The sequence below is a fragment of the Barbatula barbatula genome (assembly GCF_947034865.1).
Source record: "Barbatula barbatula genome assembly, chromosome: 15".
Classification (NCBI taxonomy): domain Eukaryota; kingdom Metazoa; phylum Chordata; class Actinopteri; order Cypriniformes; family Nemacheilidae; genus Barbatula; species Barbatula barbatula.
This window is the reverse complement of record NC_136778.1, coordinates 22,075,864-22,103,797: the sequence shown is the minus strand read 5'-3', so window position 1 is coordinate 22,103,797 and position 27,934 is coordinate 22,075,864. Positions and strand designations below refer to the sequence as shown.

The following is a 27,934-nucleotide window of genomic DNA, read 5'->3' as shown; positions in this document are numbered from 1 at the left end:
TTTATGAAACAAACAAAAACTACAGTTACTATAGTCAAACCATATTTATGTGTTAAATAAGTCTAAAGACTGACGTTGTTTTTGTCCTTAACCTTGAACAGTTTATTTTTAACTAACTTGCATATTGTCGCTTTGCCACAGAAAACATTTGTGTGTTTCTTACCTTTCCTCTCTGGTTGAGAGGTTCAATGGTCAGACTGTCAGAACTGATGTCTGTAATCCTGCCCAGCTGAAACCCATCTGTAGGGTGGGGCGCCCACACCGGCTTCCCATCATCCATTTCACTGCTGAGGAATCAAACAAATCAATGATCATTTATAAAGAATGACACAGATTCAACAAGAACGAGGAGGGAAGTGAAAAGACAGAAAGAAAGAAAGAAAGAAAGAAAGAAAAGTGAGGTTGTAAGGACATTATACACAGACTGAGCAGCTTAATAAAACACATCTGTACAATATTTTTATATTTAGTTTGGTGTCAGACGGTTGTTTTAATGTAGCTGGATGCTGAGCAGTAGAATGTGGCCCAAACACATCAAATAAGAAGCAGGGTCTATTTCTGAGAGTCAGTGAGCTGTCAGCTGTGTTTTGAGAGGATTGATCAGTCGACAGATCTGAAGGAAGAGAACACACAGAGACCCCCAAACCTCAGACTCTCAGAATCTTTGAGCATGACAACAGTCCAGAACATGAGCGAGACAATGAAGTATGTGTGTTCAATGGACCTTTGAGTTAACAACCAGAACAAAGCTAATGCTGAAACACTTTTACATGCTTTATAACGTCATCGCATCGCTCCCTGTAGTTCACAACACTAAAGAAGATATTTTGAGAAATGTCTCAGTGGTTTGGGTTCATACAATGAAGGTTCATCGTTAGTTTGAAAAACGTTGATAACCAAACTATCTTCTTTTCCTCGTACAGGTTTGGAATGACAAACTCGACGCCAACTACTTGACTCGCATGCGTATGACGATGATTTTAGTCATTTTGCAGAAACGGTGTAAACGGACAAAGCTGTATGTAAAACTTACAAAAATGTATAAAAATATTTTTTTTAATTACTGTCCATACATGACCATATTAAACAAATGACAATGTCATTTTATTTATTAAATATTCTTATAAATATTGCAATACTAAATGTCTGAGTAGATGAAGTGATGTCTTGTATTAGACAACACAAAAACATAAAATCATTACATTTCTTCTCCATTTCAGATTTAAGGTTGGGCTCAAATATATGTGTTAGGTGTGACCTGTCTGACAAGATCTATTAGCCACGTCACATGTCTTCACACTAGAGCAGAAACGTCACATTCACATCGAAATGTCAAAACTGAAAAGGACTTTATCCAGAATCCCAGCAGAGAAATGCTGTACAGTACAGAGATGTACGGAAGGCAACAAGCCACGAATCGAAAGTCTCACCAAACCTTGGCTTCAAGATGTCAGACATGATTTTTTTAAAACACCTGCAACAACACATTTTTCATTCATTAAAAACAAAGCATGACATATTTCAAAACTTCAGTTTAACACGAATTTAATCCAATAGCATGTTTTGCAAAAAAAGCGATGACCAAGCAAGTTTTTGTTAATCATACACAACAAGACATTAATGAAGTATATTTCAATATAAAATTATACATGTAAAAAAAAAATAATGTGGAAAACTGTATCGGTAATGAGAATGAAATGTATCGGTAATGAGAATGAAATGTATCGGTAATCAGAATGAAATGTATCGGTAATGAGAATCTTTTTTCTATTCTAGTTTTTAACAAGAAAAATATAAAGTAATCTGATAATCTGTTAAAACAGTTGAAAGGTACTGGCAGATGTGTTTCTTCACATAAAATCTAACTAATATAATATCAATGTATATTGCACTCAGTCGGCAAGCTAATGCAGTTGAAAGGAAATCAATGGCACTCCAAGAACATGCAGTTAAAAGTTATATTCATTCCAAAATGTGTATTATTTGTTTACTTTAGGAAAATATTTAAGCCCAGCTCGAGTTCCTATGACAAACTGATCAAGTTTAGTTACAGTTGTCACATCAAGCGGGAGCGCTCATTCAGTTGGCACACAGCCATGTGCTGATCGAGGAAATAGGCCCGTAAAATCTTTTAAAGAGGTCGGTCTGTATGGACTCGATGTTGTATACCATTAACCAACCTTATGTTGAAACTTAACACGAGAAGATCACTGAGATAAGAGAATCACTGCGGCACCACAAAATCTGCCTGTAAAAGATGTCGTATGCGTGAGATGACGGAAGCTAGACATCAACGTTAATAGCGCAGTCAATGTGGATATTTCTCTTAAACAAACCGATCGATTAGCTTCAGAAGACCTAAGTTAAAGGTTCCTCCACCAAAAAATTTAAATTCCGTCATGAATTACTTGGCGCATGTTGGAATGAATTATCCAAGTAAATGATTTCATCTTCTGAATTTAACATATCAAGCTGCAACAAAAGTGACGCTTTGCTAATGCTTCTCAAACGAGCTGCAAGTCGCGCAAGTTAGCCTACGCCGTAGGTCTGACACAGAAGTATAAATTGGGCTTTAAGCGAACGGTGCGCGCAACACTTCAAACACTAGCGCTCAATGGAAAAGGCCAAAGATAATATATATTTACAAGGTGCACCACTGCCATTGCAATAAATTGAAAGAAATGCAATGCTAAGTAGCTGCCTGGAGACCTGGAGGCGCTCTCGCCATGACGTAAATAGCTGTCTGAAAGGCATGACTTTCATTAAACAGACTTGGTGCCGAAGACGCTCTTTCTGCGTCAAATTCTGACATTATCACTTTAGTGTCTGTTCGACAGGATTATACTCAACAGCACATTGCTTCTCATTCTGCGTTTATCTATCACAGCGCACAGACATACAGGCAAACACGGACAGAGCCAGTTCAAAGTCCGAGTAAAGTGACATTCAAATATGCGTTCGGAGTTTGTCACGCAACAGAAAAGTGTGTTATTAACCACCCAGACAAATTTGGATGGAGATAAAACATCCAAGTAAATAAAATAAGATATCAAAATCTTGGAAAGATGGGCAGGACTCTCTGCTCTCAAACAATGGGGGCGTGTCGGCTGTCGCCACTGAAACCACACCCACTCGCGGAAAAGCGGCCGTTGTCATGACACCGTTTCTCAACTGTCAAATACCGCTATAGGGGCGGGGCCATTTCGTCATCGAGTAACCGTTTAGGCCCGCCCAGAAAATCCTGAACACAGAATTGGTGAAAAACTGTTAAACGGTTTAACTCCACAATTCAGTTTTATATACTTCTGAATCTTTGTAACGTGCTTCAGCAATACATTTCTAACATTTGCGAAGTGTTTAAAAAAAAAATCTCTCTTTACCCGGTCTTTAAGCTCACGGAAATCATTTAAACGCAAAACCGGAAAACTGCAATTCCCTTACGCGTATTGAACCGCTGAGGTCGTACCGAACGGTTCGATTTTATATTGAGAATCCACATTTCACACCTCCATGCTCTTCATGTGTTTCCACAACAGAGTTCATAACATAACGACAGCACAACATTAGAAAAACCTTCACACAGCATCAGAGATAACACATCGCTCTCTCTCTCTCTTACATGTCAATGACTGAAGTGAATTCACCTCAAAAGTTTCCTTCTGAAGCCCAGAAAAAGGCAAAAAGGTCAAAGTTCTCCGAGTAACTTATTGTCACCATTGTAAAGTTTATTGAGCGTGTGCAAACAGCCCATCATTCCTTAAGTGTTGCTGTATCATCATTTCCCGTTATAAACACATTTCACACACAAATATTTCATGCAGTCACACGTCAAACTGAACATAAAGCACTTGAAGTGTTTTAGATGAAATATATTGTGTTAAAGGGACATCTCATCCCACATTTACAACTACTGACATTCTTCCTAAATCTTCCTGTTCATTTAGCAGAACAAATGATTTGATGCAGGTTTAGATCGATGTGAAGGTGAATAAATGACGAGTTGAACATTAGAACATTGATTCATCATTAAACATGACCGAACACCATCTTGTCTGAAACAGACTACTATACTCTATGTAAACTACAGTTTGGCTCACTTCACTTCACAATGAACATCAATCCATGACGTGACTTTCCTCGCAGAGCCAATCGCACCCACATCTGTCTGATCTTCATCCGATGCCTCAATCCCACCATCAATACATTTGAATGATTGGAGTACGGATCGGAATCATGTCAGATGCAGTAAATGAAGATTACCTTCATGTTTGTGTTCGCTCGCTCGACTTTATCACAAGCTTTTTTGTTCCGTCAATAGAAAGTCCTTTCGTGATCTAGTGTGCTGTGACAGTGAGCTCAGATCTGTGCGGGTGGGAGAGAGACGTGGGCCTGCAGTCGAATAACTCGAACTCAACACAAAACTTTCTGCTGTTCACATCTCGCCTCATACTGGACCGGCTTCTCTCTCTCTCTCTCTCTCACCCCATCTCTGTTTCTCACTCTCTCTCATCAAAAAGAGTGAGAGAGGAGAATCAAGAATAAAAGGAGCTGCTGCTCTCTCTCTCTCTCTCTCTTTGTGTGTCTCTTATTTGACACTAGATTTTCCCAGAGGCCTAACGATGGCGATTAACATTTACATTTAGTCATTTAGCAGACGCTTTTATCCAAAGCGACTTACAAAGAATTCAGGGAGCAATATGTCATACGACATGGCAATATCGATTAAGTTACAGGCACAGTACAAGTTTAGTTTAATGTGACAAAATACACATTCAACAAACACGAGCTTTGACACGTGAGACATTTCACATGTGAAATGAAACGTATTGTTTTGACAGCACTCCATAACGTCTTACTTAGAAAAGTTTGGATATTTAAGGTCTTTGCACATACAGTCAAAAATCTTCGTATGGGTTTTTTAGTATTTGGTGCTTGTTTGTACGGCGTCTCAAAACGCTTCTAAACATCAAACCCAGTCTGAATTTGTTTATGACGGACGGAAATATCAGAAGCAGTGTGTGAATGTGATTGACACAACTTCCAACTTCGTAGAGGTCGTGGAGATTTCCGACTCAATGTGCGATGGTCTTTACAGTAAGATTATGTTACATGATCATGATCCAAAAACGAATAAACATCATTGCTACAACGCATTTGACATAATGAGTTTAAGCGTTTAATCATCATTATATAGGGATGTAACGATGATTCGCTCATCTCACGATGCACGATACTGATCTCACGGTACGATTTATTCACGGTTTATTTTTACGAAATGAGTCGAGACAACAACTGCCCTTCTATTATTTCTCAAATGCTGCACAATTCTTTGTCAAATAAAAATACATTTCATGTCAAATAACAAAACTGTATTCTTAAAACAAATTCCAAATCTAATAAAATAATGAACAATACAAAAGTCTCTTTAATATAAACAAACTAAGACTGTCTGTGCGTTTCTTTTACACTTATATCAGCATATCCACGTTTTCCAAGTTTGCAGTAAACACAGTTCAAAACGTTTATAGCAATTCAATTAACATCTCAACCGGCTTGAATCGTCACACATTATAATCCATTTTCAACCGGCTCACGGTGAATCCTTACATCCCTATTATTATAGAATCATATTATATTATTAATACTTCATAATACCCATTCACCCACCGTCTCCTTCAAGACTAGGGGTGGGATCACAGGGTACCTCACGATACGATTCACCAATAATATCATGATGCAATGATACTACGATAATCGGTATATTGTTCGGCAATTCTATAACAATGCCCATGAAAATGTTAAGTGCAACATTTGTCCCTTTATTCAAGTCCACAAAACTTTTTTTTGTTTTGTTTTGCTAAATTAACTAAAATATCAATATTTGGTGCAGCGTATCGATTCTCGTATTGCACGGAGAAGGACGCCATATCAATTTATCATCACACCCCTATTCGAAACTGTGAATACACACCCATAAACACAGGCTTAGAATGATGATCCTTGGCTATCTGTGTCTATATTTACATAACACATGCCACAGGAGAGTCGCAAATAGCATTAGTGTTTATTGTAAAGGTAAAAGAGAAATGTTGAAAGAGAAGCAGAGACAGTGATCGTGATGGGGTGAGTCAGAGGGCCGGTATATCTAGTGTAGGTGCAGTTAGCTGTTTTATAACAACACCTCAACAGGTGGAGTTCAGTTCACCGTATGACACATATTCATGAAACATTACATTCGCTTTCATATTAGATCAATATGAGCAGAAGAGCGTTCGGCTTAAATATTGACCACATTCACAGGTGAAACTCTCCGACTGATGCGAAAGACCTCGGCGGTGTGCAGTATAAAGTTAATCAGTGCCAGACGTTTCTACATTATAACACATGCACGTGACGCACGGATGACCACCAAACTTACTACTAACTTTACTACATTTGTGGCAGCTTGTACATGCACTTTGTAAGGAGGTGAAGAATGCGTAAAGATGAAATCAGTGAAGATATAACGGTGTAAAACTCTGAGCTGTTTCCTGAATGAGCTGCGGTTTGAATGATTATCCAGTGGAACATCATGTGGTTTGAACCATGAAGCTTCAGTAAAGTTGATGTGTCATGAATATCTCAAACCACTGCGAGCGACACCAGCGATTCAGCAAGCGGCGGAGAGTTGCCATGACTTTCATCCACCCGGGTGAAAACATTTGAATGCTGTCAGAGCCGAACAATTACAGCCAACGGCATGAAGAACTGGACGTCTAAGAGGCCTTGTTTATTAAACTCTCGACAACAGGGAGCATTTCATGAAGGGGCTGATGATTTAGTGCTTCTGCTTTCTCGGAGGTGATCCAAACGGCAGACGGCGGTCTCCGACATTTCTGACCGCTCTATCATGTGTCCTGAAGACCATAAGCTCCGCCCATTCTCATGAGGGTGTGAACGACCTAATGCGCCACCGCACAGATCGTTTAGTTTGCTTTTTGTTACGCGTCAATAACAATAGAATGAACTAAATCGTCCAATCTTTTGTCATGCAGAGTTATGTAATTGTGGCTTAAGTTAGAACCGGTATAAGCCTGACGTTCAACTAAAAGAGACTTAATAGAAGAACAGGTGCAATCCCTTAAAATACACTTGAATACTATCAAATATAATTCTAGTTTTTGAAGTATGGTTCTGTTTTCAGCCCAGCGTGTGACCGAGAATAACATTATTTGCGTGCTTTTGTAGTTCTATTTTTAGTTTTAGCGGTGCTGTTTAGGTTTAATTCCTTTGTATTTCAGTTTAGTTGCGTTTTTGTTTCCAATTATTCATTTGAGTGTCTCTGCTCGAACTTAAATGGGTTTATTGCAAAGGCAGCATTTCTGCTTAGTGTAAGTTTTACAAATAATATTTATGCCTACAATTCGTTTGATGTCAAAACAGTTGTAAAAGCTTTAGTTCATGATGATAACCCAAACACACAGAGAATAACAACAGGAGAGAGACATTGAAGGCATAGTTCACTCAAAACTAACAATTCTGTCATGAATTCCTCAACCTCTGTATAAATGTATACGTTCTGTTGAACACAAGGAAAGATATTTGCTAAAATGATAGCAACTGAGATTTCTGAGGCATCATTGTCATTGAAATATAGTTTTTCTATTCAGTTCATCACAAAATGAGATATTTTAAAGAACTCAGTTCTGTGGCACCTTTAACTAGTTTCTTCTGCAGTGGAAGTCAATGGGCGCCAGAAATCTCAGTTGTAGAAATATTTCTCCTTGTGTTGTATACAGGGCTTGAACAACTTATGGTTGAGGAATTCATGACAGGATTCTCCTTTTTGTGTGGAGTATCCCTTTAAATCATTTAGAGGAATAAGGAAAAACAATGCTTCTAACAGCGAACGCAATATCATTTATCTTTATATAGATAGGAAAAGATAAACACGTACATTTTGCATAACCATTACCATAGAAACAAGTCACAGTCCATTCTTTCCCTCTGACCCTGTTGAGTCTAAGAAACGTGTCAGCATATTTAAAGCCATTATACGAGGTGTTCACTTTATTTAGACGCATTATTGCAACCCGGCGGCGTCAAATCAATACCGTCCTATTATTGAAAGGCAGCCGTAGAAGTGTGCTGACCGTTTCCTCATCTTCATCTGGAATACACGCGGAACAAAGAACATGTTTGGACAAATTTAGACAAAGAAGACCTCTGTAGATAATCTTTATGACATCACAACACATTTAAACACGTGATGCATTTAAATACTTTTCAAATGTGAATGTTAGCCGAACGTCAATATGTCCAAACGCTCATTATAACTCAAACTTATAGAATTGTATATTTAAAGGCATCAGGGTTGAGTCACAGCCCCACCTGTTTAGGTGTGTCATTGTGGTTTCACTGACACACACAATGCTCGGCTGTGGTCTTCTCATATTTCTCTCATAATGGACAGACAGAGATCAGAAGAATATATCTGCTGCTTTCACCTGTGGTCAAGTGATGTTTGAGACTCCGGCAGGTGTTTGACCCGGACGAGCGTGCGCGTGCGCGTGTAAGTTAAACGCACTTTGCTCTATGGGAACTTTTACAGCTTATGGCTGCGACAACCAACTAAACGAGCATCTGACCATCTCTGACCATAAAGAGAAGTCTGGAAGTAAAAGTTTGACATTTGAATGCCTTCCACACAAGCACACCGATATTTGCAAGGTAAATGAGGTCCGAGCGAGCGCCAAACACATGAAGTTAAATGCATTTCTCGTGCAAAGGCCCAGTGACGAGTTTCATCTTAAGCATCATAAAAGAACAGACGAGAAAAGATGCGATTCAATAGCTTGACGTGCAAAGCTCTCGCGCATCAGCTGATGACAGCGATACGTGCCCACGCGCGTCACTCGCACAAACACACTTTACGGTCAAAGAAACACACTGATGCTGGAAACGAGCTGCACAGCTTTCCCTCGCGAAGAGAACAACGAGTCCGTGTTCGGATGACCGGAGCGCAAACGTGAAAACACGTACAGGTGACGTGCAGATGAAACTCACCTGCGTCGCGCTCTCCGCCCGTACAGTCGGTCGCTGATGTGCGTGCGTGCGTGTGTACCGTATGTGTGGGCATTCACACGAACTGACTCCCGGTCCCGGTGTCCCGGATGTCGATCAGCCTTCGACTCCTGGGATGAAGTCCACCACGCTCTGTTGTGACGTCACCATGGAAAGATCCACAGGCGCGCATTCGCAGATGGAGCGCCGCCATATTGGATCGGGCAAGACTGCACATTACGGGAAAGCAGCGGTTGTCACGAATGAAAGGCACGAAAGAGTGACGTTTCCACTTGCGTAGTTGAATTTAGATTTTCTTGACTTACGGAAAACTCACGCGTGTAAAGCGGTGAAATGTAAACATATTTGTGCTTTCAAATCAGAAACAACACAGATTCTACGGCAGTCTGGCCTGCTCCAATATGGCGTATGGCAGAAACAGACCATAGCGCTCCATGTGGCCTTCTTTGGTGTCGTCACGGGGCGGACTTCACCCCATATCACACATGCGTCCTCTTAAAATGATTAATCATAACAAATGAGGTGAACAAAAGTTTATCATTATTTTCTTCCTTTTCCGTCTTTCTCTGTTTTTTTACGGTTATTTGCATGTATTGATGGTTTCAGTTTTACTTTGTTTAAATGGGTTTATTAATTGGCACATATATGTTCGAATTATTTAATACGTCACGTTGAGCGTTCTAACGATTATAAATAATAGTAATTAAAAAAGTCACATGCGTCCTCATGCCGGACTTCAGGATAAGCTGACACTTATATTATTGTTGATAGTGTATCTTGAATGCATCGTTTGTTGAATAATGACAATATGTACTAATAATTAATAATGGCAATAGATACTAATAATTAATAATGTCAATATATACTAATAATTAATAATGGCAATATATACTAATAATGACAAAAGATACTAATAATTAATAATGACAATATGTACTAATAATTAATAATGGCAATAGATACTAATAATTAATAAAGGCAATATATACTAATAATTAATAATGGCAATATATACTAATAATGACAATAGATACTAATAATTAATAATGGCAATATATACTAATAATTAATAATGGCAATATATACTAATAATGACAATAGATACTAATAATTAATAATGACAATATGTACTAATAATTAATAATGGCAATAGATACTAATAATTAATAATGGCAATATATACTAATAATTAATAATGGCAATATATACCAATAATGACAATAGATACTAATAATTAATAATGGCAATATATACCAATGACAATAGATACTAATAATTAATAATAGCAATATATACTAATAATGACAATAGATACTAATAATTAATAATGGCAATAGATACTAATAATTAATAATGCCAATATATACTAATAATTAATAATGGCAATAGATACTAATAATTAATAATGGCATTATATACTAATAATGAATAATGACAATAGGGGTAATAAAATGAGCACAGCGCACTCTAGTGTTCTGTTAATTAGGATGCATGCAAGGTGTGATTCCTCAGAAAAGGAACCGTGGCTTTTCTTTATTGAGCAAACACCTGGATGCTTTGAAAATTGTAAGAAATTCAAAACAAGAATTTAACATTGATTCAATTATATGAATGTGCCGAATTAATTAATACTGATGTAAGCGCTTAACTATAGAAAAAGAGTAAATAAAGGAGTTCATTTTCATCATCCTCAGTCTCTTGACCATATCATTGGGGAAATGTTGTTACTTCTTTAATATTGTAAAGTGAAAGCAACAATCAGTTCAGACAAGTTAACATTTGCTCGATCACGAAAATGCCGAACTTCCTGAAAAATGGAAGGAATGTGTGTCCGAGTAAAAGAATCTGAGACACTTAAAGCTAATTCTTTTTAGACTTCACTGATGATGTATTTAAGAAAAGCTTTTATACGGTGCCATTGAACAGTCAAAACAACATGTAAACATTTTTATATGTACAGTATATAAAAAAACGTAAAGGCTCATTGTTGATGCTTCAAGTCACTGTATTAGACCGTACCAGCGCAGAAGAGAAGTCTTGAACAGCGTGTAGAACATTAAAAACGACTTCCATGTTGCTGTGAAATAACAGTGTTTGCTCACATACTGCCCGACCCGAAAACAGCCTTCATTTCTAACACTGAACAGTTTGGTTCATCCCTTCAGGCACATCAGAGTACACAACATTACCAAAGATGAACACATGAACTTTTATTCCAAATATGTTGCAGAAGACGTGACCAATCGACAAACTCTAAGACTCAAAAGGCAGCAAATAACGTGGCAAAAAAGAAAAAAAGCCTAGCTTATGTACACGATTCGTTTTAATACAAATAAAAAACGTAATATTCATGTCATCGGAACAGTCTATCATAGAAATGATAGAGTTGTCCAGCAGCGTGTAATCACACAAGGCTCTGATTGGCTCCTGGTGTTTCTTTGAGTCACGTGATGAAGCGTAGCAGCGTGTACAAAGTTTAAGAGCTGACTGATGGGATTAGATCAGGTGACTCTAAATTGTCCTCGCTCGGACTCTGACAGCCGTCCGTGGGTTCAGCGCTCTCAGCGCTCACCTGCTGCTGTTTCTGAATCTTCAGTATGACATCCTTGATCTCCTCACGCTTGGTTTTCATTCGTTGCTGGGGAAACCAGTCCATTAAATTCATCGGCAGATGAAAGCTTGGAATTGGATTCTAAGAAAACAAAAACATCTATATTTTATACATCAATAATTAACAATCAAGATTTTTGAAGCATCCGTAGCATCAACACCTTGTAGAACACGATCACAGATGTGCTTCTGATGTGCTTTTCTTTACATGCTTTGTTGGTTACGCGCAGAGTTATTGTTTTATTAAGTTTAACTCGTATTTTAAATTCAATGTTTTAGTTTTTATGATGATTCAGCAATTTTGTTATAAGCTTTTGTCATTTTATTATTTATTTTCATAATGTTTTATGTTGCTATATGAGATTCATTTATTTTTAACTCTTTCCCCGCCAGTTCCGGCATTTTGTTTTACATTTTCACTAAGCTTTGATGCCTTCCAGTACATTGTCTATAATGAATATATGGACAAACAATTTATCTAACGAAGAAGAGAGTCTCTGCTTTTCAACAAAACAAACCATATTCTTCATTTGTTTTTTTTAAATTCAAAAATGCATCACTTGAGATAATTAGCATTTTTAACTCTGCTCAGGTTAGATTTAGAGATTCTGTACTTTTGTGTGTATCAGCGCCATCTGCTGTATAACAGTACTAACATGATTGCTGTCATAACTTGTCTTTGGCAGCACAGAACGGTTGATTATTTTATTATTTATTCTTTTATTTCCGTATATTATTATAGTTTTAGTGACTTAAACTTATTTCGGTTTATTCACTTTTATTTACTTAAACTTTTATGCCAATATTTTATTTGATTTCAATAAACAGAAATGCATTTCAGTAAACTAAAATAACCTTGGTTATGTGCTTTTAACAAGGTCATTTAGTTTTTTTTTTTACATAATCATCATCATAATTTTGTTGCTTAATAAATGCTAATATTCTGCAAATTTGATGTTGTTATTTCTTTTTACCAGGAAAGGAGTGGGTTTTATCATCACATATAAAATACCTTTTATTTAAACAGTTGTGAATGACAGTGAAAGTAACTTTCTAAAACTGTTGTTCCATTAGACTCCAGATCGAGACGCTTTTATACGACTGAAATGACGCTGAAATTGTCGTTGTGGACGTGTGAAAAGAAAAAATCTCTGAGCCAGCTGAGCTTCTGTTAGAAATAGTAAAAAAACACCCCGGCAAAAACGCCTTTTTGGACACAAGCCCTTAGTTTTACATTATTCCCATTTATCTGATCCATGAGCAATATATTTTTATTTCTGTTATATAGCCTTCATTTTCTGCTCCGTGTAAAATTGTTATTATTAATCAGTGGAAGTTTTCAGATCTCACCTTGAAAAAGCTCTCAACATACTGAAGCACATAAACGCCACAGTCACTAAAATTATCCTGCTGAGGTACACGAGGACTCGAACCCTTCATCACATCTTTCCCAAAACTCCTCTTTGAGCCTTTTCTGACCTCCCACTCCACCTCCAGATATCTGCACAAACACAGTCACAGAATGTCATGAAACAAACCAAAACATCATATAGCCAAACATATTTGAACCTTTGATTGGTTCACGAATTGTTGTCTAAGTGACTGGGATAAAAAAAGATACTTCATCCTAAAAGACTGACGCCGGTTAAAACTGTCTTATACAACATAGACATTAATGTTGTGCTGAAGAAGCAACTTACTCTCGTAACGTTTTCACAACAGTCGACCTGGTCGGCCCACGCAGGGAATCCATGATTAGAATGCAAGGCCTGAGGATTAATAACATAACAATGAGCATATTATACAGTTATAACAACATCCAACAATAAAGACTTAAAAAAAAACCTGGGTTCATACACGTAACTGAGGAATAATGCACTCAAGTGTTATGTTCAATTGAGAATATAGTCACAACTAAAGGAAATTAGCAGAATTTGCAATTACAAAGATGTATAAGAAAGACCAATTACAACTCAATTTGCAAATATGATATTATTTCCTTTCACGGATCAAATTTTTTACATATTCACGTATTTTATATAAATGCTTTAGAAGAATACATTACTGGTGTGCATCTCAAAACAAAACAATAGCACTGAAATATTTTAAGATATTTCTGGGCAAGTTATATTCAGTTAAGACGGGTTCACACATTCATTTTAGTCTGAGACTAGCTTTAAGCCTCATCTGTGAAACCGGGTCAATATCTTAACTTTTTAACTAAATGAATTAGGGCTGTCAAACGTTTAAACGCGATTAATATCATCTATATATATACATATATATTTAATATGTCTACTATATGTGTACTGTGCATATGGATTTTGTAATTTCAAACACATACACATACATGCATATATTTAAGAAATATGCATAAACATTTATATATAATTGAAATTATTGGTTATTTTCCTTAATATGTATACTTTTTAAGTTTATAATGCAAAATCAATTTGCACAGTACACAGACATATATCATGTAAACACACTTTTAAGCTGAATGCGATTCATCGTTTGACCGGCCTGAATGAATTGAGGAGCAGGTGCAATGTCTCTGGAGTTGTTTGCATTGCACTGTTCTCATGTGGATATTTGTTCTTACTGTCTGCAAATGGTGGGTTTAGACGTCCACTCCACTCTGTCAGAGTTCCCACAGTCATCAAGAAAAGTGCCGTCTTCACTACAATCATCCTAAAACACACACATAACACCACAAAGGTATGAAATGCGGAACCGAGAGATCTGACCAGACACTTCTATACTACCAAGTATTTGATCACTTAATACATTTCAAAGAACAAAAATGAAACCGAAGTGAACTACCGGACATGAGCTTTGGTCGTCAGAGAAGCGACACAAGTCTTCGGCGTAACACGACATTATTCTGTGTAAACCATCTGAAATAAAAAACAATGGAATTAATTCCGGACATGTCAATCTTGAACTGCGCTCGGCACGCTCTCACGTCCCCTGTGCTCACCTGCGTACTGCTGGTTCTCATTGGACGCTTCAGGCTGGGCTGTAACACCGGCTGCGTGCTGACCGGTCTCTGGCGCCTCCTCTTCGGCGGGCGGGACGGCCGAGCTCTGGAATGCAGTCGGTGGCTGGTACAGCAGGTTCGGCTCATTATGAACCCCGTCAAGACCAGGAAAACAGATGACGGCGAGGTACCAGTGTGCGCTGCACAAAGAGAAACAGACCTCAGTTTTAAAAATGAGAAATATTAAATAGAACGTGTGTCCTCTATACGGTGAAACACGCACGACTCATTGATGGGCACAAAGATGAAGTCCTTCTGGAAGAGATCCACGTGACGTGTCCACGTCTTCACTCTGTTATGTTTCCTCTTCTGTATCCTGAAACACATGAGTGAATGTTGATTTCAGCCATCACAGTATCAAGAGTGTGAATGTGTGGGTCTCTGTTGCCAGCTCACGGTAGGTTGGACGTGTCGGGAGCGTTTCTTCGCTCTCTCTGATTGAGTCTCTTGTAGAAGAAAGAGCTGAAGACGTGACTGCGGGCGGCATCCTCCTTCTTCAGCTTCTCCAGAAACACGTATCTAGCGACACACATGATTAAGTGTTGAAGTGTTCACACTAAAGTCTGTGATGCTCAAGGAAAAGCATGAGAACTACTGCAAGGGTGTTTACTTCAAAATCATGTCATGATCACATTCTGATATTATACACTCAATAAGAGACTGACTTTAAATAGAAGTCAATGATGACATCGTTGAGAAACTCTCCATCGTTCAGACAGTGGAGGTCCTCGTTGGTGACAGAGATTCCTCCTTTGGCAGGAGGCGGGGGGTAAACCATCAACCTACAGAGAAAAAACTACTTCAATTCACCTGTGAATGACCAAACAATAATCAAAATCAACATTTTAGTCGAGGACCTCTGGTTGAGTCGAATCCAATTCACGCTAAGCATCCATGCCATGATCGGTGATTTCAATAGGTAAAAATCTGCCCCATGTGAATGCGTGTATGTATGCTGTTGGTAAAGGTCTTACTTGATGACTGGGCCAGTGAATGTTGGATGAATTTCTGACATGTCATCATCATCATCCTCTTCACAGAAAGCTTGGCACCGGGCAGACGTACGTGTTCGGACGCTTGCCTCTGCTGACGAGACGGGGGCTGTCGTGGCCGTGGTTGCTGTTGCCACGGTAACTGTCACTTCCGAGAGGGATGCTGAGGCTGATACTGTTAAAGACGACGATCTTGCTGATTCTACAGGTTTAACGACGTCATCTTTTGCCTGAGACAGACAAGATTTCCACTTTCAATACAAAGATGACTTCATTCAGCTTAATATAATAAGTAAATTACAAGTCTGAAAGTGAACGGCTGTCTCGGTCTGTCAAAGAAAACAATATTTGTAGGTGACATCACCTTTTCTTTCTCTTTGGAGGCTTTATTGTACTCAACCAGTCGATTGTTGGCCTTATCGAAGTTGATCTTTAAAGGAAAGTCTTCCAGTTTGTTTCTTCGGCCGATCTCACCCAGAATGTCCTCCAGAATGATTTGCTCTTGTAACTGAGGTCCGTTCTCAAATATCAGCACAATGTACTTCTCATCACCTGCAGAAGCACAGCAGAAAGCAGACATTTAAAATGACAAAAGCGGAAAGAAAATCACTGCCATCTGTGAAACAACATACAACCCTTCTCGTTTGAATTCTGTATGTCACATGGGTCACGCGGTACTCACTGTCGCCTCCGCAGTCGTACCATTCCCCTTCACTGTCCTGACGCATCTCCAGCTGATCTCGTAAGCGCTGACACTCCTCATCCGTGGTCTGGAGGAAGAGAACCGGCAGCTTCTTCACGTTACACCACTCGCAGCTGATCAGCTCTGATGACCTCAGACGAACGCTCTCCATCACATCCACCTCACGACCTGTGAACACAACCACGCTCGCTTCAAACCAAGACCTTTATATTGATGACCAAATCTAATCTCACACAGCACGATGTTACCTTCGGTCTCAAACTCGATGTGTTCCACTGTAAACTACAACAGAAGAAAACACAACTCAGGAGAGGATCAGAAATGGAAAGCATCATCACAAAGCGATACTGTTTAATGTAATCTTACAATAACGGGTTTGGTGACCATCCGGCGCAGCGTGCCGATCCTCACACTCCTGCACTCAAGAATAATACTGTCCCACTTCTGCTGCTGCTGCTGACCCACTTTCCTCTTCTTCAAGGGAGATGGATCTTCACACACTAGCCCGTGCTACAGTGAGGGAAAACACATGACATTGAAATAAAAAACATCACTAACAGTGGTGTAAAGTAACGAATTACAAATACTCAAATAACTCTAATGGAGTCGTTTTTTTCAGGAAATGTTTTGAGTAGTTTAAAAACAGTGTAAAGTACATTTTTAGTGCTCTATCTGTACTTTTACTGCGCTACTTTTCCTCACATTGTAGTCGCTACTTTATACGTTTGATTTCCATGTGATTGGCTATGGAGAATAATCAGTCCCGTCACGTGACCTCGTTCATTCAGATCGCGCATAGAAAACTTGCTTCACACAGATTTCAAGACATCTGCCGCCAATTTAGTTTAATCATGGAGGAGGAACGTGTGCGGCAGGCAGGGCTCTTATCAAACGGTGGTTTTGCGCACTTGAAAGTCACTGTGGGAAAGGGACACATTATGACGGCTCGTCCGACATATGGAGAAATATTGAGTTCCTGTTATCTCTCTCCAAAGTCTCTTCATAAAGTGCTCTGCACTTATAAGTGAGTAGGGAACATGTTCGATTGGAACGAATATGTCATTGGAAAGATGTCATTAATACATCGAAAGAAGTATTATGTTGCCTCGATCTGTACTTTGAACTTTTAAAGACATGAACCTGTGGACGTGCATTTTATGAGAAACCATGGACCACAACTCCAGGTAAAAATCTTTATCGTTCTACATGAGAAATTATATCAACATATATTTTTAATGGCTTGAGGTTGGGTAATGGATCAGCCAGCTCCTGTACAGATATGACGGTTAATCCAATGCAATCTAAGGCTAAAATATACTACAAGACTTTTGCCCAGTGTGCAGATTTGATCAATTCGTGTGTTTCCATCTAAAATCTGTTCTGATGTAAAAAATCTTATAGCGTATTTCAGCCATCAGATGCATTTTTTGCATGCAGTATTTGGGGGCTGTTATTTATTCCTTTCTGCATGTGGGGCCTAGTATACATGATTGAACCGCGTTGGAGGTGCATAAATGGTTTTAACTGGAAAAGTGAGCTCAAGATAGACAGACAGACTGACAGAACAACACATTGAATGGGTATTTTGTCTAATTTGTATCCAGTTATATGCTCTAACAGTAAGCTAAAGATATGTTTTGTTAAAAGTAGCTATATTTTTATATACATTTCCAAATTTGATTATTAATAATAATAATTCATTAAATAACACTGCCTAAAAAGTTTAGAAACTTGTAGTTTGAAATACAGTTTTAGCATAAAGATCTTAGCATGTTTAACGTTAAGCTAACATGTTTTAACATGATGCTAGCATGTTTATTCATGTGGCTAACACATTTTAACATGATGTTAGCATGGTTTTCTTTGATACTAACATGTTTTAACATACATCTAGCATAATTTAGCATGAAGCTAGCATGGTTTAACAATGTTATATGATGTTAACATTAAGCTAATATGATTTAGCATTTTGTTAGCATCATTTAACATGATGTTACACTAACATGAAATATCACGAAGCTAGCACGGTTTAGCATGATGCTAACATGAATTTGCATGATGTAAACATTTTGCTAGTATGATTTGTCATGATGCTTCCATCATTTACCATAATGTTGGCACGATTTAATATGCCGTTAGCATGATTCTAGGGTGCTCTATCATGACAAGTGAACATCTTCACAAGTGCTTACTGGATCCCTCATGCGATTCCTCCTGGGCTGCAGAGTTCTGTGATTCTTCTCGGTAAAAAAGTCCCAGATATTGTCTTCCTGTTCACTGGCACCTTTAATTGCAGCCTCCACCCGACCACCAGAGGGTGCTGGAGACGAGTGAGCAGAGTCAGCAGGCCGTGGCGAAACGCTGTCCAGACGGTTGACGGTCCCGGTGCTGCTGCCGTTATCGCTTTCTTCTTCCTCATCGCTTGACAGAACAACTGCAATTCACAAGAACACATTCAAGGCAAATCGGCCAATGTATTGTATTTGTAACCATTGATAGTCTAGAGTACTTACTAGGGTCATTTAATTCACATGGCTTGGTAACCTGCTGTTTCTTGCTCACAACTTGTTTGTGCCCGTTCGATGCCAAGCTCCCAGAACCCGGTACAGGCCTTTCGTTGTATGAGACGAGCGCATTTCCGTGAGTGATTCGCACCGCTGGATTCACTATGATGTTTAGCCCTTGAGAGCGCCCCCCAGAGGCAGAGCCATAGAAATTCTTGCTGGTGAGAAGAGCGTGAGGAGCATTCAAGGACTGAGAGCGAATGGGAGGGCGAGGGGCAAGAGTGGATGTACCGTCAGGAACGGGCGGAGTCTCAGCAGGTAGCCGATATCCACAGTGATCACATTTGACGTGATCTTCACTAGCCTGGCCACATATACCACAAACGCTGACGTACTCATCAGGTCGAAGGGGCGGCTGGGTGAGAGGAGGCACAGACACCGCTCAAGCATGATTTAAGACATTTTGGTAAAAACATGAGTGAATGTGAACGTGGTGAATATAGAAGGCCTCACATCGACTAGTTTGTCCGCAGGAACGGGACAATCAGTCATTGGCCGTCGTTTCTGCTGGACACGCCTCTTAAGAGTGAGGTCTCCTGAATCTGGTGACACAGAGAATTCAAGAGACATGAAAATGTGATCGCATGCACACATTCCATTTAAGCATTTGGTGTTTTTTATAGTGGCAATAATTCTGCAGGTTCTGCTTGGAGCGGATAAGTTCCTTCTGCTTACCTGAAATGTCAGGACAGGTGAGAACAATGCTGTCCAGCTCTTGGATCATATCAGATCTACACGACAAAGACAGACATTAGAATATAGTATTACATATATTGTAATGTTCATAATGTACGAAGCCAGTCATGAAAAGCAATCCTGAACAGATGCTGTTATAAGTTTAGGTCAAGAAATCCTCTCACCTTTCCTTCAGGTCATGGTTTCTTTAAAAGAGAAAAGAGAATGACAGTTTAAAATGATATCTTGGTCGTACGTCTTTAGTCAGGGTAACTGCAACTATCACTCATTTAATAGTCTTGTCTCTGTTTTTGGTGACATACCTTTGTTCCAGCTTTCTGACTGGAGGAGAAATTTGCGAGTGCTGAAAGATCCGCCCCTGAACCATGACTCCCTGTGACGGCGCTGGACTCATGATCAGAAAGCTGTGTGCCGCTTCACTGCGAGACCACAAACAACAACACAAGATTTACAAACCTGTTCTTTCTAGGGCTGCAACTAACCATTATTTTGATAATCGATTAGTTAGACAATTATTGTACAAAGTGTGCAAAACGACGCTTGGATGAAGCTTTAAAACTGTGCAACTTGTGCCGTACAGAGGGACACGTCTTAAAATGGTCATTTTAAAAGGGAAGAAGACAGGAATGAAATGTGTTAGAGAACTATTTTCATTATCGATTACTTGTTGCAGCCCTAGTTCTTCCAAAACGTTGCAATAAACAGAAGTCACAGAGTAAGTGGTCGGTTTCTTTAAACACCTGAGCTTGCCGGTTCTGTTGAGTGGCCGTAATTGATTTGGATGTCGGTCATGAGTCATCATAGACTGATTGGGACTGAAGCATTTAACAGATGGAGACTGAAAGAGAGAAATCACAGTGCTCAGGTTACTTGAGGGATTTTTATTTTCGTCAACAAATCATTATTGTTAGTAAAGGGCTTATGTTCATCACTTAATCGGTATTGGTTGGACCAATATATCCTGTCAATCAAAAGAAGACAGAAATGCAATGAATTTTAAGAAAATGTTAAGAAACATCACTAATTTGATGTTCAATATAACTAGTAACTATATGAATTAATAACATTCAGAAAGTTAAGAAATATTCATTTAATCTTCAGAATCGCTGTCGGCAGATATCGGTATCAGTGCATCTCTAAAAAAAAAAAAGCACTAAAAAGTCCTTAACAATTTTCAGTATTCAGTATTTAATCGTTTAAAAATTTGTGTTTTCCATAAACAGTATATATCTATATTGATAAGGACCCTGGAAACCTTTCCTTAAAAGCCTCAATTTTGTTTCGACAGAAGAAATAAACACACGGACAACTTTGTTTTATTGCTCCTTTAACAGTGAGGCAGAAAGATACCTTCATTCCCTCCGGGGAAAGATCCTGCTGGCCACCTGCTGGCTCCATGGTCACAATGGCGGCGCTAGAAAACAATATGAGAGAGAGATAGACACGTGTTCACATTTGGACCAAAGCAGACATTGAACATTTAGCTGGTTTACATAAATTAAGTGATTTGTATATGAAGCAACAGTAAAAATGGGTGAAAATGACAAAACAACCAATAATGTTTCACCTCTTTTATGACTATGTAAACATTTTAGATGTATTTTCTAGCTATTGTTACGCATAAAATACTTATATTAAGCATATTTCTGTTAAGAAGATAGGTAGAGAATAGGTTAGCAGGGGAGGTCAAAACCTGAACTACTGACCCGACTGGCCTTTAGATTCAACGCAAAATCTTTTCACATACAGACGGTTTCATCTTAACTACATAACAGAAGGCGCACTTTTGTGACCCACATCTGAACTTCCGGTACACATTCACAACCCAAAGTGCCTGTAGATTATTTCTGATAACAATCAAAAGAAACCGAGAAGAACCGTTCTTTGGCTAAACTTGTCAATCCAATATTTTGTATTTAGACTGCGATACCAAGCTAGATGTGTAGACCATACGGTTTGTTTTAATGCATCAAAACTACAGGACCCATTTCAGAAAGGAGGTTTAGTAAAAACTGAGTATATTGACCCTGAAAAGAGGGAAAAACTGGGTTGTCCGTTTCAGAATGTGAGGTATGCCAAACCTGAGAGAGCGGGGTAACTCAAGCCCATTTCTAAAGGAGAGGTCACTTATACTCAGGGTGAGCAACCATAGTAACTTACTCTGTGAACCTAGCCTTGTCGATATCTTTGGAGTTTATTTCTATCTCCTTCCCCTTCTGAAGCACAAGTGGTGTACCTCATTCTTTAATACAGTCATGTGTATGACATCAGAGCGATGAGATATGACTTAGTGTATAAATAAACTGCACGAATAAAGAAATGAATAAATACAGACATACATGCAGAAATGAAGCAATAAAGGCTATAAACAATTAATTTTGAGGTGCGGCCATTGAACTCAAATCTGCTCAGAGCAGGGCTTGAACCGGCGAACAGTCTGACGCCCTTCAAGTGTCCTATACACCACAATGTAACTAGAGCACTGATGGCGAGTCAGAACATACAGTGGGGCAAAAAAGTATTAAGTCAGCCATCAATCGTGCAAGTTCTTCCACTTTAAAAGATGAGAGAAGCCTGGAAGTTTCATCATAGGTACACATCGATAACTCGCTCAATGTCCTACAACCTTTAGCTGATATTTTATAATGCTTTTAATTTTCTTCTTGACGCTGTTGACATCACATCTGTAATGATGTAAATGAGACACTGAAGTCTATAAACATGATGAAGTCTATAAAAGTGCATCATCAAACAACAGATTATGCCAGGAAGCGTGCAGTAAGTGTTCATGCAAAGATGTTTGTTCTGCTCTGTGCTGAAATGATCTTACTCATTTCTGCTGGCGTCTTCACTATCATCTGAGAGAGAACATCTCCACGTCAGCTTATATCCTCCATCTCTCCTGTCCTCACATCTATCCAGGGCTAGCAAACAAAGAACACATCAGAACACATCCAATACAGCGCCCATGTCATGACAAATCACAATTTCTGTAATTAATACGCAAAAAGCATCTCTCCCAAACTTATAAAGATCATTTATTGTGAGCTGTTAAACACATCAAAGGCACTTAATTCTTGATCAGGGCTCTACAGTGCGAGTGTTTCACTCGCATTTGCGCCTAAAAATAGTTATGTGCGAACTTGAAAAATAATTTACGAGCACAGTGTGCGAGTGACGGGCTGTCCTCAAACTGAACAACAGCGCGATGAACTATGGAAGGCCATTTAGGCAGAAATGTCTTTAGACGTAACGTGTACACACGCTATAACGCGTGTACGCGTTATTGCGCCTAAAGACGTAATTACGCGTACAGACGTTAGACGCGTGGACGCGTAATTGCGTGTAGACGCGTAAACCCCAAACTTCCGCTGTCAAACTAAAAGTCACATTAAGAAATGTAGACCATACCATATTTCATTTTAACTACACCTTCCTTTTGACTCTTTCGACCTTTATTTTGCTTAAAAGCATGGCGAAAATACAGTTTAATATTGTTATATAAATAATTTAATGTATAATAACTAAACATAGTATTTTGTGGAAAAAAACTTTGTTTTGTGTACTGGTTAACCAATATCATATGCTACATTTATTTTGCATTTCAAAACAAATATTTTAATAAAATATATTATTCACAATGCAAAACTCAGTATATACAGTACACTTATAAAACAGGAAGGGTCAAGCCCCAAGAGAACATGATCAAGCACAAATAGGGCAAGACTCACAGACCAGCAACTAGGCCTGGAAATATTTTTTTTTGGACACTTTAGTCAATTAAAAAAAAGATAACAGCCTTTTTATACCAATAGATCCTAACAAATGTTTATGTTTAGGGAAATACCAGTAGATGTCCCACTATACAAGCGAGATGAGAATTACGCTAAGTGGGAACACTGTGAGGAGTAGCAGATCACTTGGTAGCATGATGACGCGCTTAACATTATGCAAATGAGAGCGACGATTCGCAACCAATGAGCCAATCACTGAATTAGTGTGGGAATGTGCGGGAACTGCTGGATTTTAAGCGGAAAGAGAGTCGAGTGAGGTAAAAACTGGAAAGATAAAATTGGAAAGAAAATGAAGAACATACGTTTTTATTTTAAGCAAAAAAGAGATGAGGAGAAAGAAGAATCAGGGGAGGGGGATATGGAAGGTTGAACTAACTTTAACGAGGTTTCTTCACAAGATTTACAAAAAGTTGAGAACAACTTTAGCGAACCTGTGGTGACTAGCGCTGTCACGTCAACATCCACTGGATCCGGCAAAGGGAGATCATATACATTTAATGTCAATTGGCTTAAGATTTTCCCATGGCTGGATTTTGAGAACAACCTCATGTTTTGCAAATATTGTAGAGGGCAGAAACAGTATATGCATGAAGTATATGCATGAAATTTGTTCAGTTGTTTAATAAACTAATTAAAAAAAATTATTTTGTACTGTGCTCCTAAATTTCTTTGTGTGCTCCTAAATTTTTTCATTTAAGAGCACATGTACTCCTCGGGAAAAAAGTTAGCGTAGAGCCCTGTTGATCTGTCCACCGTCCCTGTGAAGGATGTATGAATGTAGGGGTGGGCGGAAGGACCAAAATCTCCTATTATAATTTAACATCTTATACCAAATGTTTCTTAGATTGACTAAATGTATTTATTTATTACAGTACATATGAACGCTCACCATAGTTATAATGTAGACAAGTTATGAAAATGTACTAAAGATATCAAATGAAGTTCTGATAATGAGATTTGTTCATCTTCTGGCTATATCATGCATACAGTAGTAAGATAGACAACATGTATAATATGTATAACGCAGATCCCTCCGCGAGCATGCAGGTGAGAAAGAGCTGGACTGTAAATCACGAAACTGCAGACTCAAGAGTATTTGATTCGTTACTTTGTTATGGGAGCATTAATTCACATTATTTTCATCATTACGCCCAACTTGCAGAGCCCAGAGTTAACCATGCCTACTTATTTACATTCTGGCGAATACAGGGAATAGAAAAATCTCTTCATTCTGCAGTGACGGCATATTGCGTCATTCTGCCCAGCCATATATGAACGACACAAATATCGCAGTGTGGATATATTGTTGAATACGTTGGGATATCAGTGTTGCCCATAGGATTTTGACAGACTTGTGGTGCTGGTGCACGTCGTGTTAGTGTTAGCACTTATCTGTAAGTCACATTATACTGTATTTTACAACGGGATGCCACATGCAGTCACTTTAACCGCTACGAAAATCCTGATTTATAAATGCAATATCATCAGACAACATCACAATACGGTAGATCTACATTAAAGAGCGGTTATATTCTGTTTGATTGCCCTTTCTCGACAATGTGTTGCTGTATTACGAACGCTTCTTTGATTTTAAATGCAAGTGACAGTGAAATAGAAAAGGCCGAGTGCTCGCGCACACACATGTGTCACGTCATTTCTGGCAAATGACGTGACGAAAGCCCCCGCTAGAGTAGACGCTATCCTATTGGCTGAAAATGCTTACTGTGTCATCTGTCAGAAAAACAAGCCTCTGGTTCACACGCATTCGAGAGACGACGTAAGCTAGACATCAGCGTTAATAGCGATCTATGGATGCACTTTCTGGAGCTTCAAAAAGTCAACACCCAGACACTCCCACTCTACCGCTTGGAAGCAAAATTATACGTCGTTTTATAACTCCGACTGCATAATCCTTCAAGAAGAAAACCACATTCAGTCAGGATGCCTTGAGTAACACATGAGGAAAGTTTGCATCTCACGGAAATGAATTGTACGATTCCAGTCCTATATAAACTCCACAAGCTCCTAACCGAGTCCTCAACCCAACGGTCGTGTTCTCAATACGCATAAAAGCATAATAATTCTTTGTACATGAACAAGGATATTTGGCAAAAGTGTAGCTTTCCGCAGGCATTACATTATATCAGCAAATACGTCCAGTTTGCACAACGTTGGTGAAATCTAAGATTAAGTATAGGGCTTCGACATTTATATTTATTCTGAACTACACAACCGAAACCACAACTTTATATCAAAGTAAATGCGATTTACATTACACTGACTTAAAGACACAGCTTCCACACATAACGTGCGCTAGTCTGATTAGTGTCTTTAATATATGTATATGCAAATATACACCATGACTATAAAATAAAACGTAAGAATACATAAACCAACTTTTATATAGCATTTCAGATATCATTGATCTAGACACGTTACATTCATAACTCTTTATAACAACACCTGCATACATTGCTCAACAAAACGGCTCTCATATGAATAAATACAAAGATATATATCTTGTGTTATAGTCGAGATAGAGATTAAAGGGCCCAAGCTACAGCTACAAGCAATCCAACTCGAATGTTGAATAAAAGACAACTGTGAGCAATGCAAACGTCACAAAACACGACCACCGCAACACAGAAGGAACCCTAAACACTGCTGGTGTGTACATGTGTATCTATCGAGTCGAATTCGTATTTGTGTGTGTTTGTGTGTGTTTGTGATGTCGTCATGTAGCATGTGTTAGCAGCACGAAGGCCTCCGAGTCTGTCATCACATCCGAGCTCAGGTGATGAAACTAAACAAGAGCGAAACTCTTTAAACGCGCACATATATAATCACGTGCACTTTATTTCATTAATACGTCACGGCTACTTAAGCGTTAGCTCGGACGTGCATGTAACGTCACGCGTGGAGCTAGCACGAGTTCATACTACAAGCGGTGAAAACCGACTTCACATAAAAACACCAGACACGCTATTTAAACACCTGCACGTACATTAAAAGACAATAAAACACATTAGAGACACGGGAAGAGTGACTTACCTTTGATAAACAGACTCTTGTTATGATCCATTATCATCCATCGCCTCAGACGCGTTTAGACGTTATCTCACGCGACTTCGCGTGTCGCTCACATCCTTCGCGTTCGAGTGAATTGCATGTTTGTGTTTTTAAATGTGAATCAAATGAATGATCACATGAGGCGCTTTGTGTTCTTCAGTCCAGATGAACAGAAATCCCGCTGAAATCACCCATAAACTCAATATATGCGACGGTGCACGCGGTGAATATGTCTCTTTATTTATAAGCGTGATTTTTCCGTCAGTGTGTCATAATAAATGCATCAAGTTAAACATGAGGTTGTAGGATATTTCATTTAACTCTGAACGGGTTTAGAGTTGTTATTCTGCAGCACGAGGCGCTGTTGAGGCACTTCCTGCGTCACTTCCGCTATAGGCTTCTCTGCAGACTCTAAAAATAAATATAACCTTTTTGCTTTACTAGTCACTTACCGCTTATTTTAACATCAAGAAATGATTTAAAACATGTATGTAAAGAAATACTGGATGGGTTGTGGTCATTTGTATTTTGTGGAATTTTGTTAGTTTTTTCTTTCTCTGTTTTCTTTAGATTGTGTATATTGATGTAGTAGGATCTGTTATATCCCTCTTTTGTTGTTTGTATGTTTTTAGAAAGCAAAAAAGCTTTTATTTGCATCGAAACCGTAGAAATCATAACCGATTCACATTTTGCAATATATTTGTCTATATAATTTGCCAAAGAAACAAAACATGTGCATACAACGGTATACGTTTTTACTTTCTGCAGAAGAAAGAAAGTCATTCAGGTTCAGAATATCACGAGGGCGAGTAAAAGATTTGAAATGAACATTTTAATGTCTGAGTGTGTGTCCATTTTCTTCTGTGGACGGGGAGCAAGTTCCAAACACAAAGACCATTTCCATATTATTCACTTTCCTTGTTCCTCTCTGATGAAATGATGTTAGATACGCCCTCATTGGTCACTTTGGTTTAAATGTCAAAACAAATAAATGTAAATACACTTTACATACAAACACACTATAACACATATAACAGCAAATGCACATACAAGCACATACTGGTCAATACACCAGTGTTTATTAAAATAAAGAAATAATTATAATCCTGATTTGTGATCGGAAGTTTGAATATGAAAAATCTGACATGTTTTTGAACACCGATCCACTGTTTCGCTTTAGAAGACGGTGTATTATTTGCTTTATGGCATTTCAGTATTTGAAGTCTCCTTTAAAGTGAATTCTGTCATCATTTTCTCAGCCTCTTGTCACGTCAAACCTGTACGACTCTCTGTCCTCCGCAGAACACAAAAGAAGATGTTTTGAAGAAAGTTGGAAACCGAACAGCGCCGCCCCCATTCACTTCTATTGTATGGACACGAAACCAATGCAAGTGAATGGATGG

General features: G+C 38.6%; 2 protein-coding genes across 4 annotated transcripts in view; both read right to left on the bottom strand.

The window, feature by feature from the left end:
* The window catches only part of myo6a (myosin VIa), a 30,803-nt gene extending 21,607 nt beyond the window's left edge, over window positions 1-9,196 (bottom strand). Inside the window, exons 1-2 of one of the 2 annotated variants that reach the window (XM_079474721.1) lie at window positions 9,046-9,196; window positions 164-287 (exon numbers count right to left, since the gene is read on the bottom strand). In XM_079474721.1, coding sequence (XP_079330847.1) covers window positions 164-280 — 117 coding nt within the window. In that variant the 5' untranslated portion in view covers window positions 281-287; window positions 9,046-9,196. The remainder of the gene's footprint in view (window positions 1-163; window positions 288-9,045) is intronic. The other variant, XM_079474722.1, reaches the window with a different exon arrangement.
* A 1,556-nt stretch (window positions 9,197-10,752) lies between these two features.
* senp6a (SUMO specific peptidase 6a) lies at window positions 10,753-26,935 on the bottom strand. Of its 2 annotated transcripts, XM_079474445.1 has the most exons (24): window positions 26,514-26,935; window positions 22,499-22,592; window positions 21,019-21,082; window positions 20,409-20,506; window positions 19,971-20,087; window positions 19,833-19,853; window positions 19,648-19,703; window positions 19,426-19,514; window positions 18,922-19,327; window positions 18,601-18,842; window positions 16,775-16,918; window positions 16,657-16,690; window positions 16,388-16,576; window positions 16,070-16,257; window positions 15,688-15,935; window positions 15,379-15,495; window positions 15,110-15,232; window positions 14,937-15,029; window positions 14,654-14,853; window positions 14,497-14,570; window positions 14,276-14,364; window positions 13,374-13,442; window positions 13,024-13,174; window positions 10,753-11,755 (listed from the first exon to the last, which is right to left on the bottom strand). In XM_079474445.1, the coding sequence occupies exons 1-24, from the start codon at window positions 26,548-26,550 to the stop codon at window positions 11,540-11,542; spliced, it is 3,159 nt and encodes a 1,052-aa protein (XP_079330571.1). In that variant the 5' UTR covers window positions 26,551-26,935; the 3' UTR covers window positions 10,753-11,539. The 2 variants fall into 2 exon arrangements, with proteins under 2 accessions (XP_079330571.1, XP_079330572.1); XM_079474446.1 differs by lacking the exon at window positions 22,499-22,592 and having other exon boundaries at window positions 26,514-26,920.
* Window positions 26,936-27,934: the final 999 nt, after the last annotated feature.

Excerpts from the sequence above, each read along its gene's own strand:
- senp6a (XM_079474445.1), bottom strand. The coding sequence starts at position 26,550 with ATGATAATGGATCATAACAAGAGTCTGTTTATCAAAG. Across the intron at positions 19,854-19,970 it reads GTCAGAAAGCTGGAACAAAG|AAACCATGACCTGAAGGAAA; the intron begins GTATGTCACCAA and ends TCTCTTTTAAAG. Across the intron at positions 15,030-15,109 it reads CCCGACACGTCCAACCTACC|GATACAGAAGAGGAAACATA; the intron begins GTGAGCTGGCAA and ends CATGTGTTTCAG.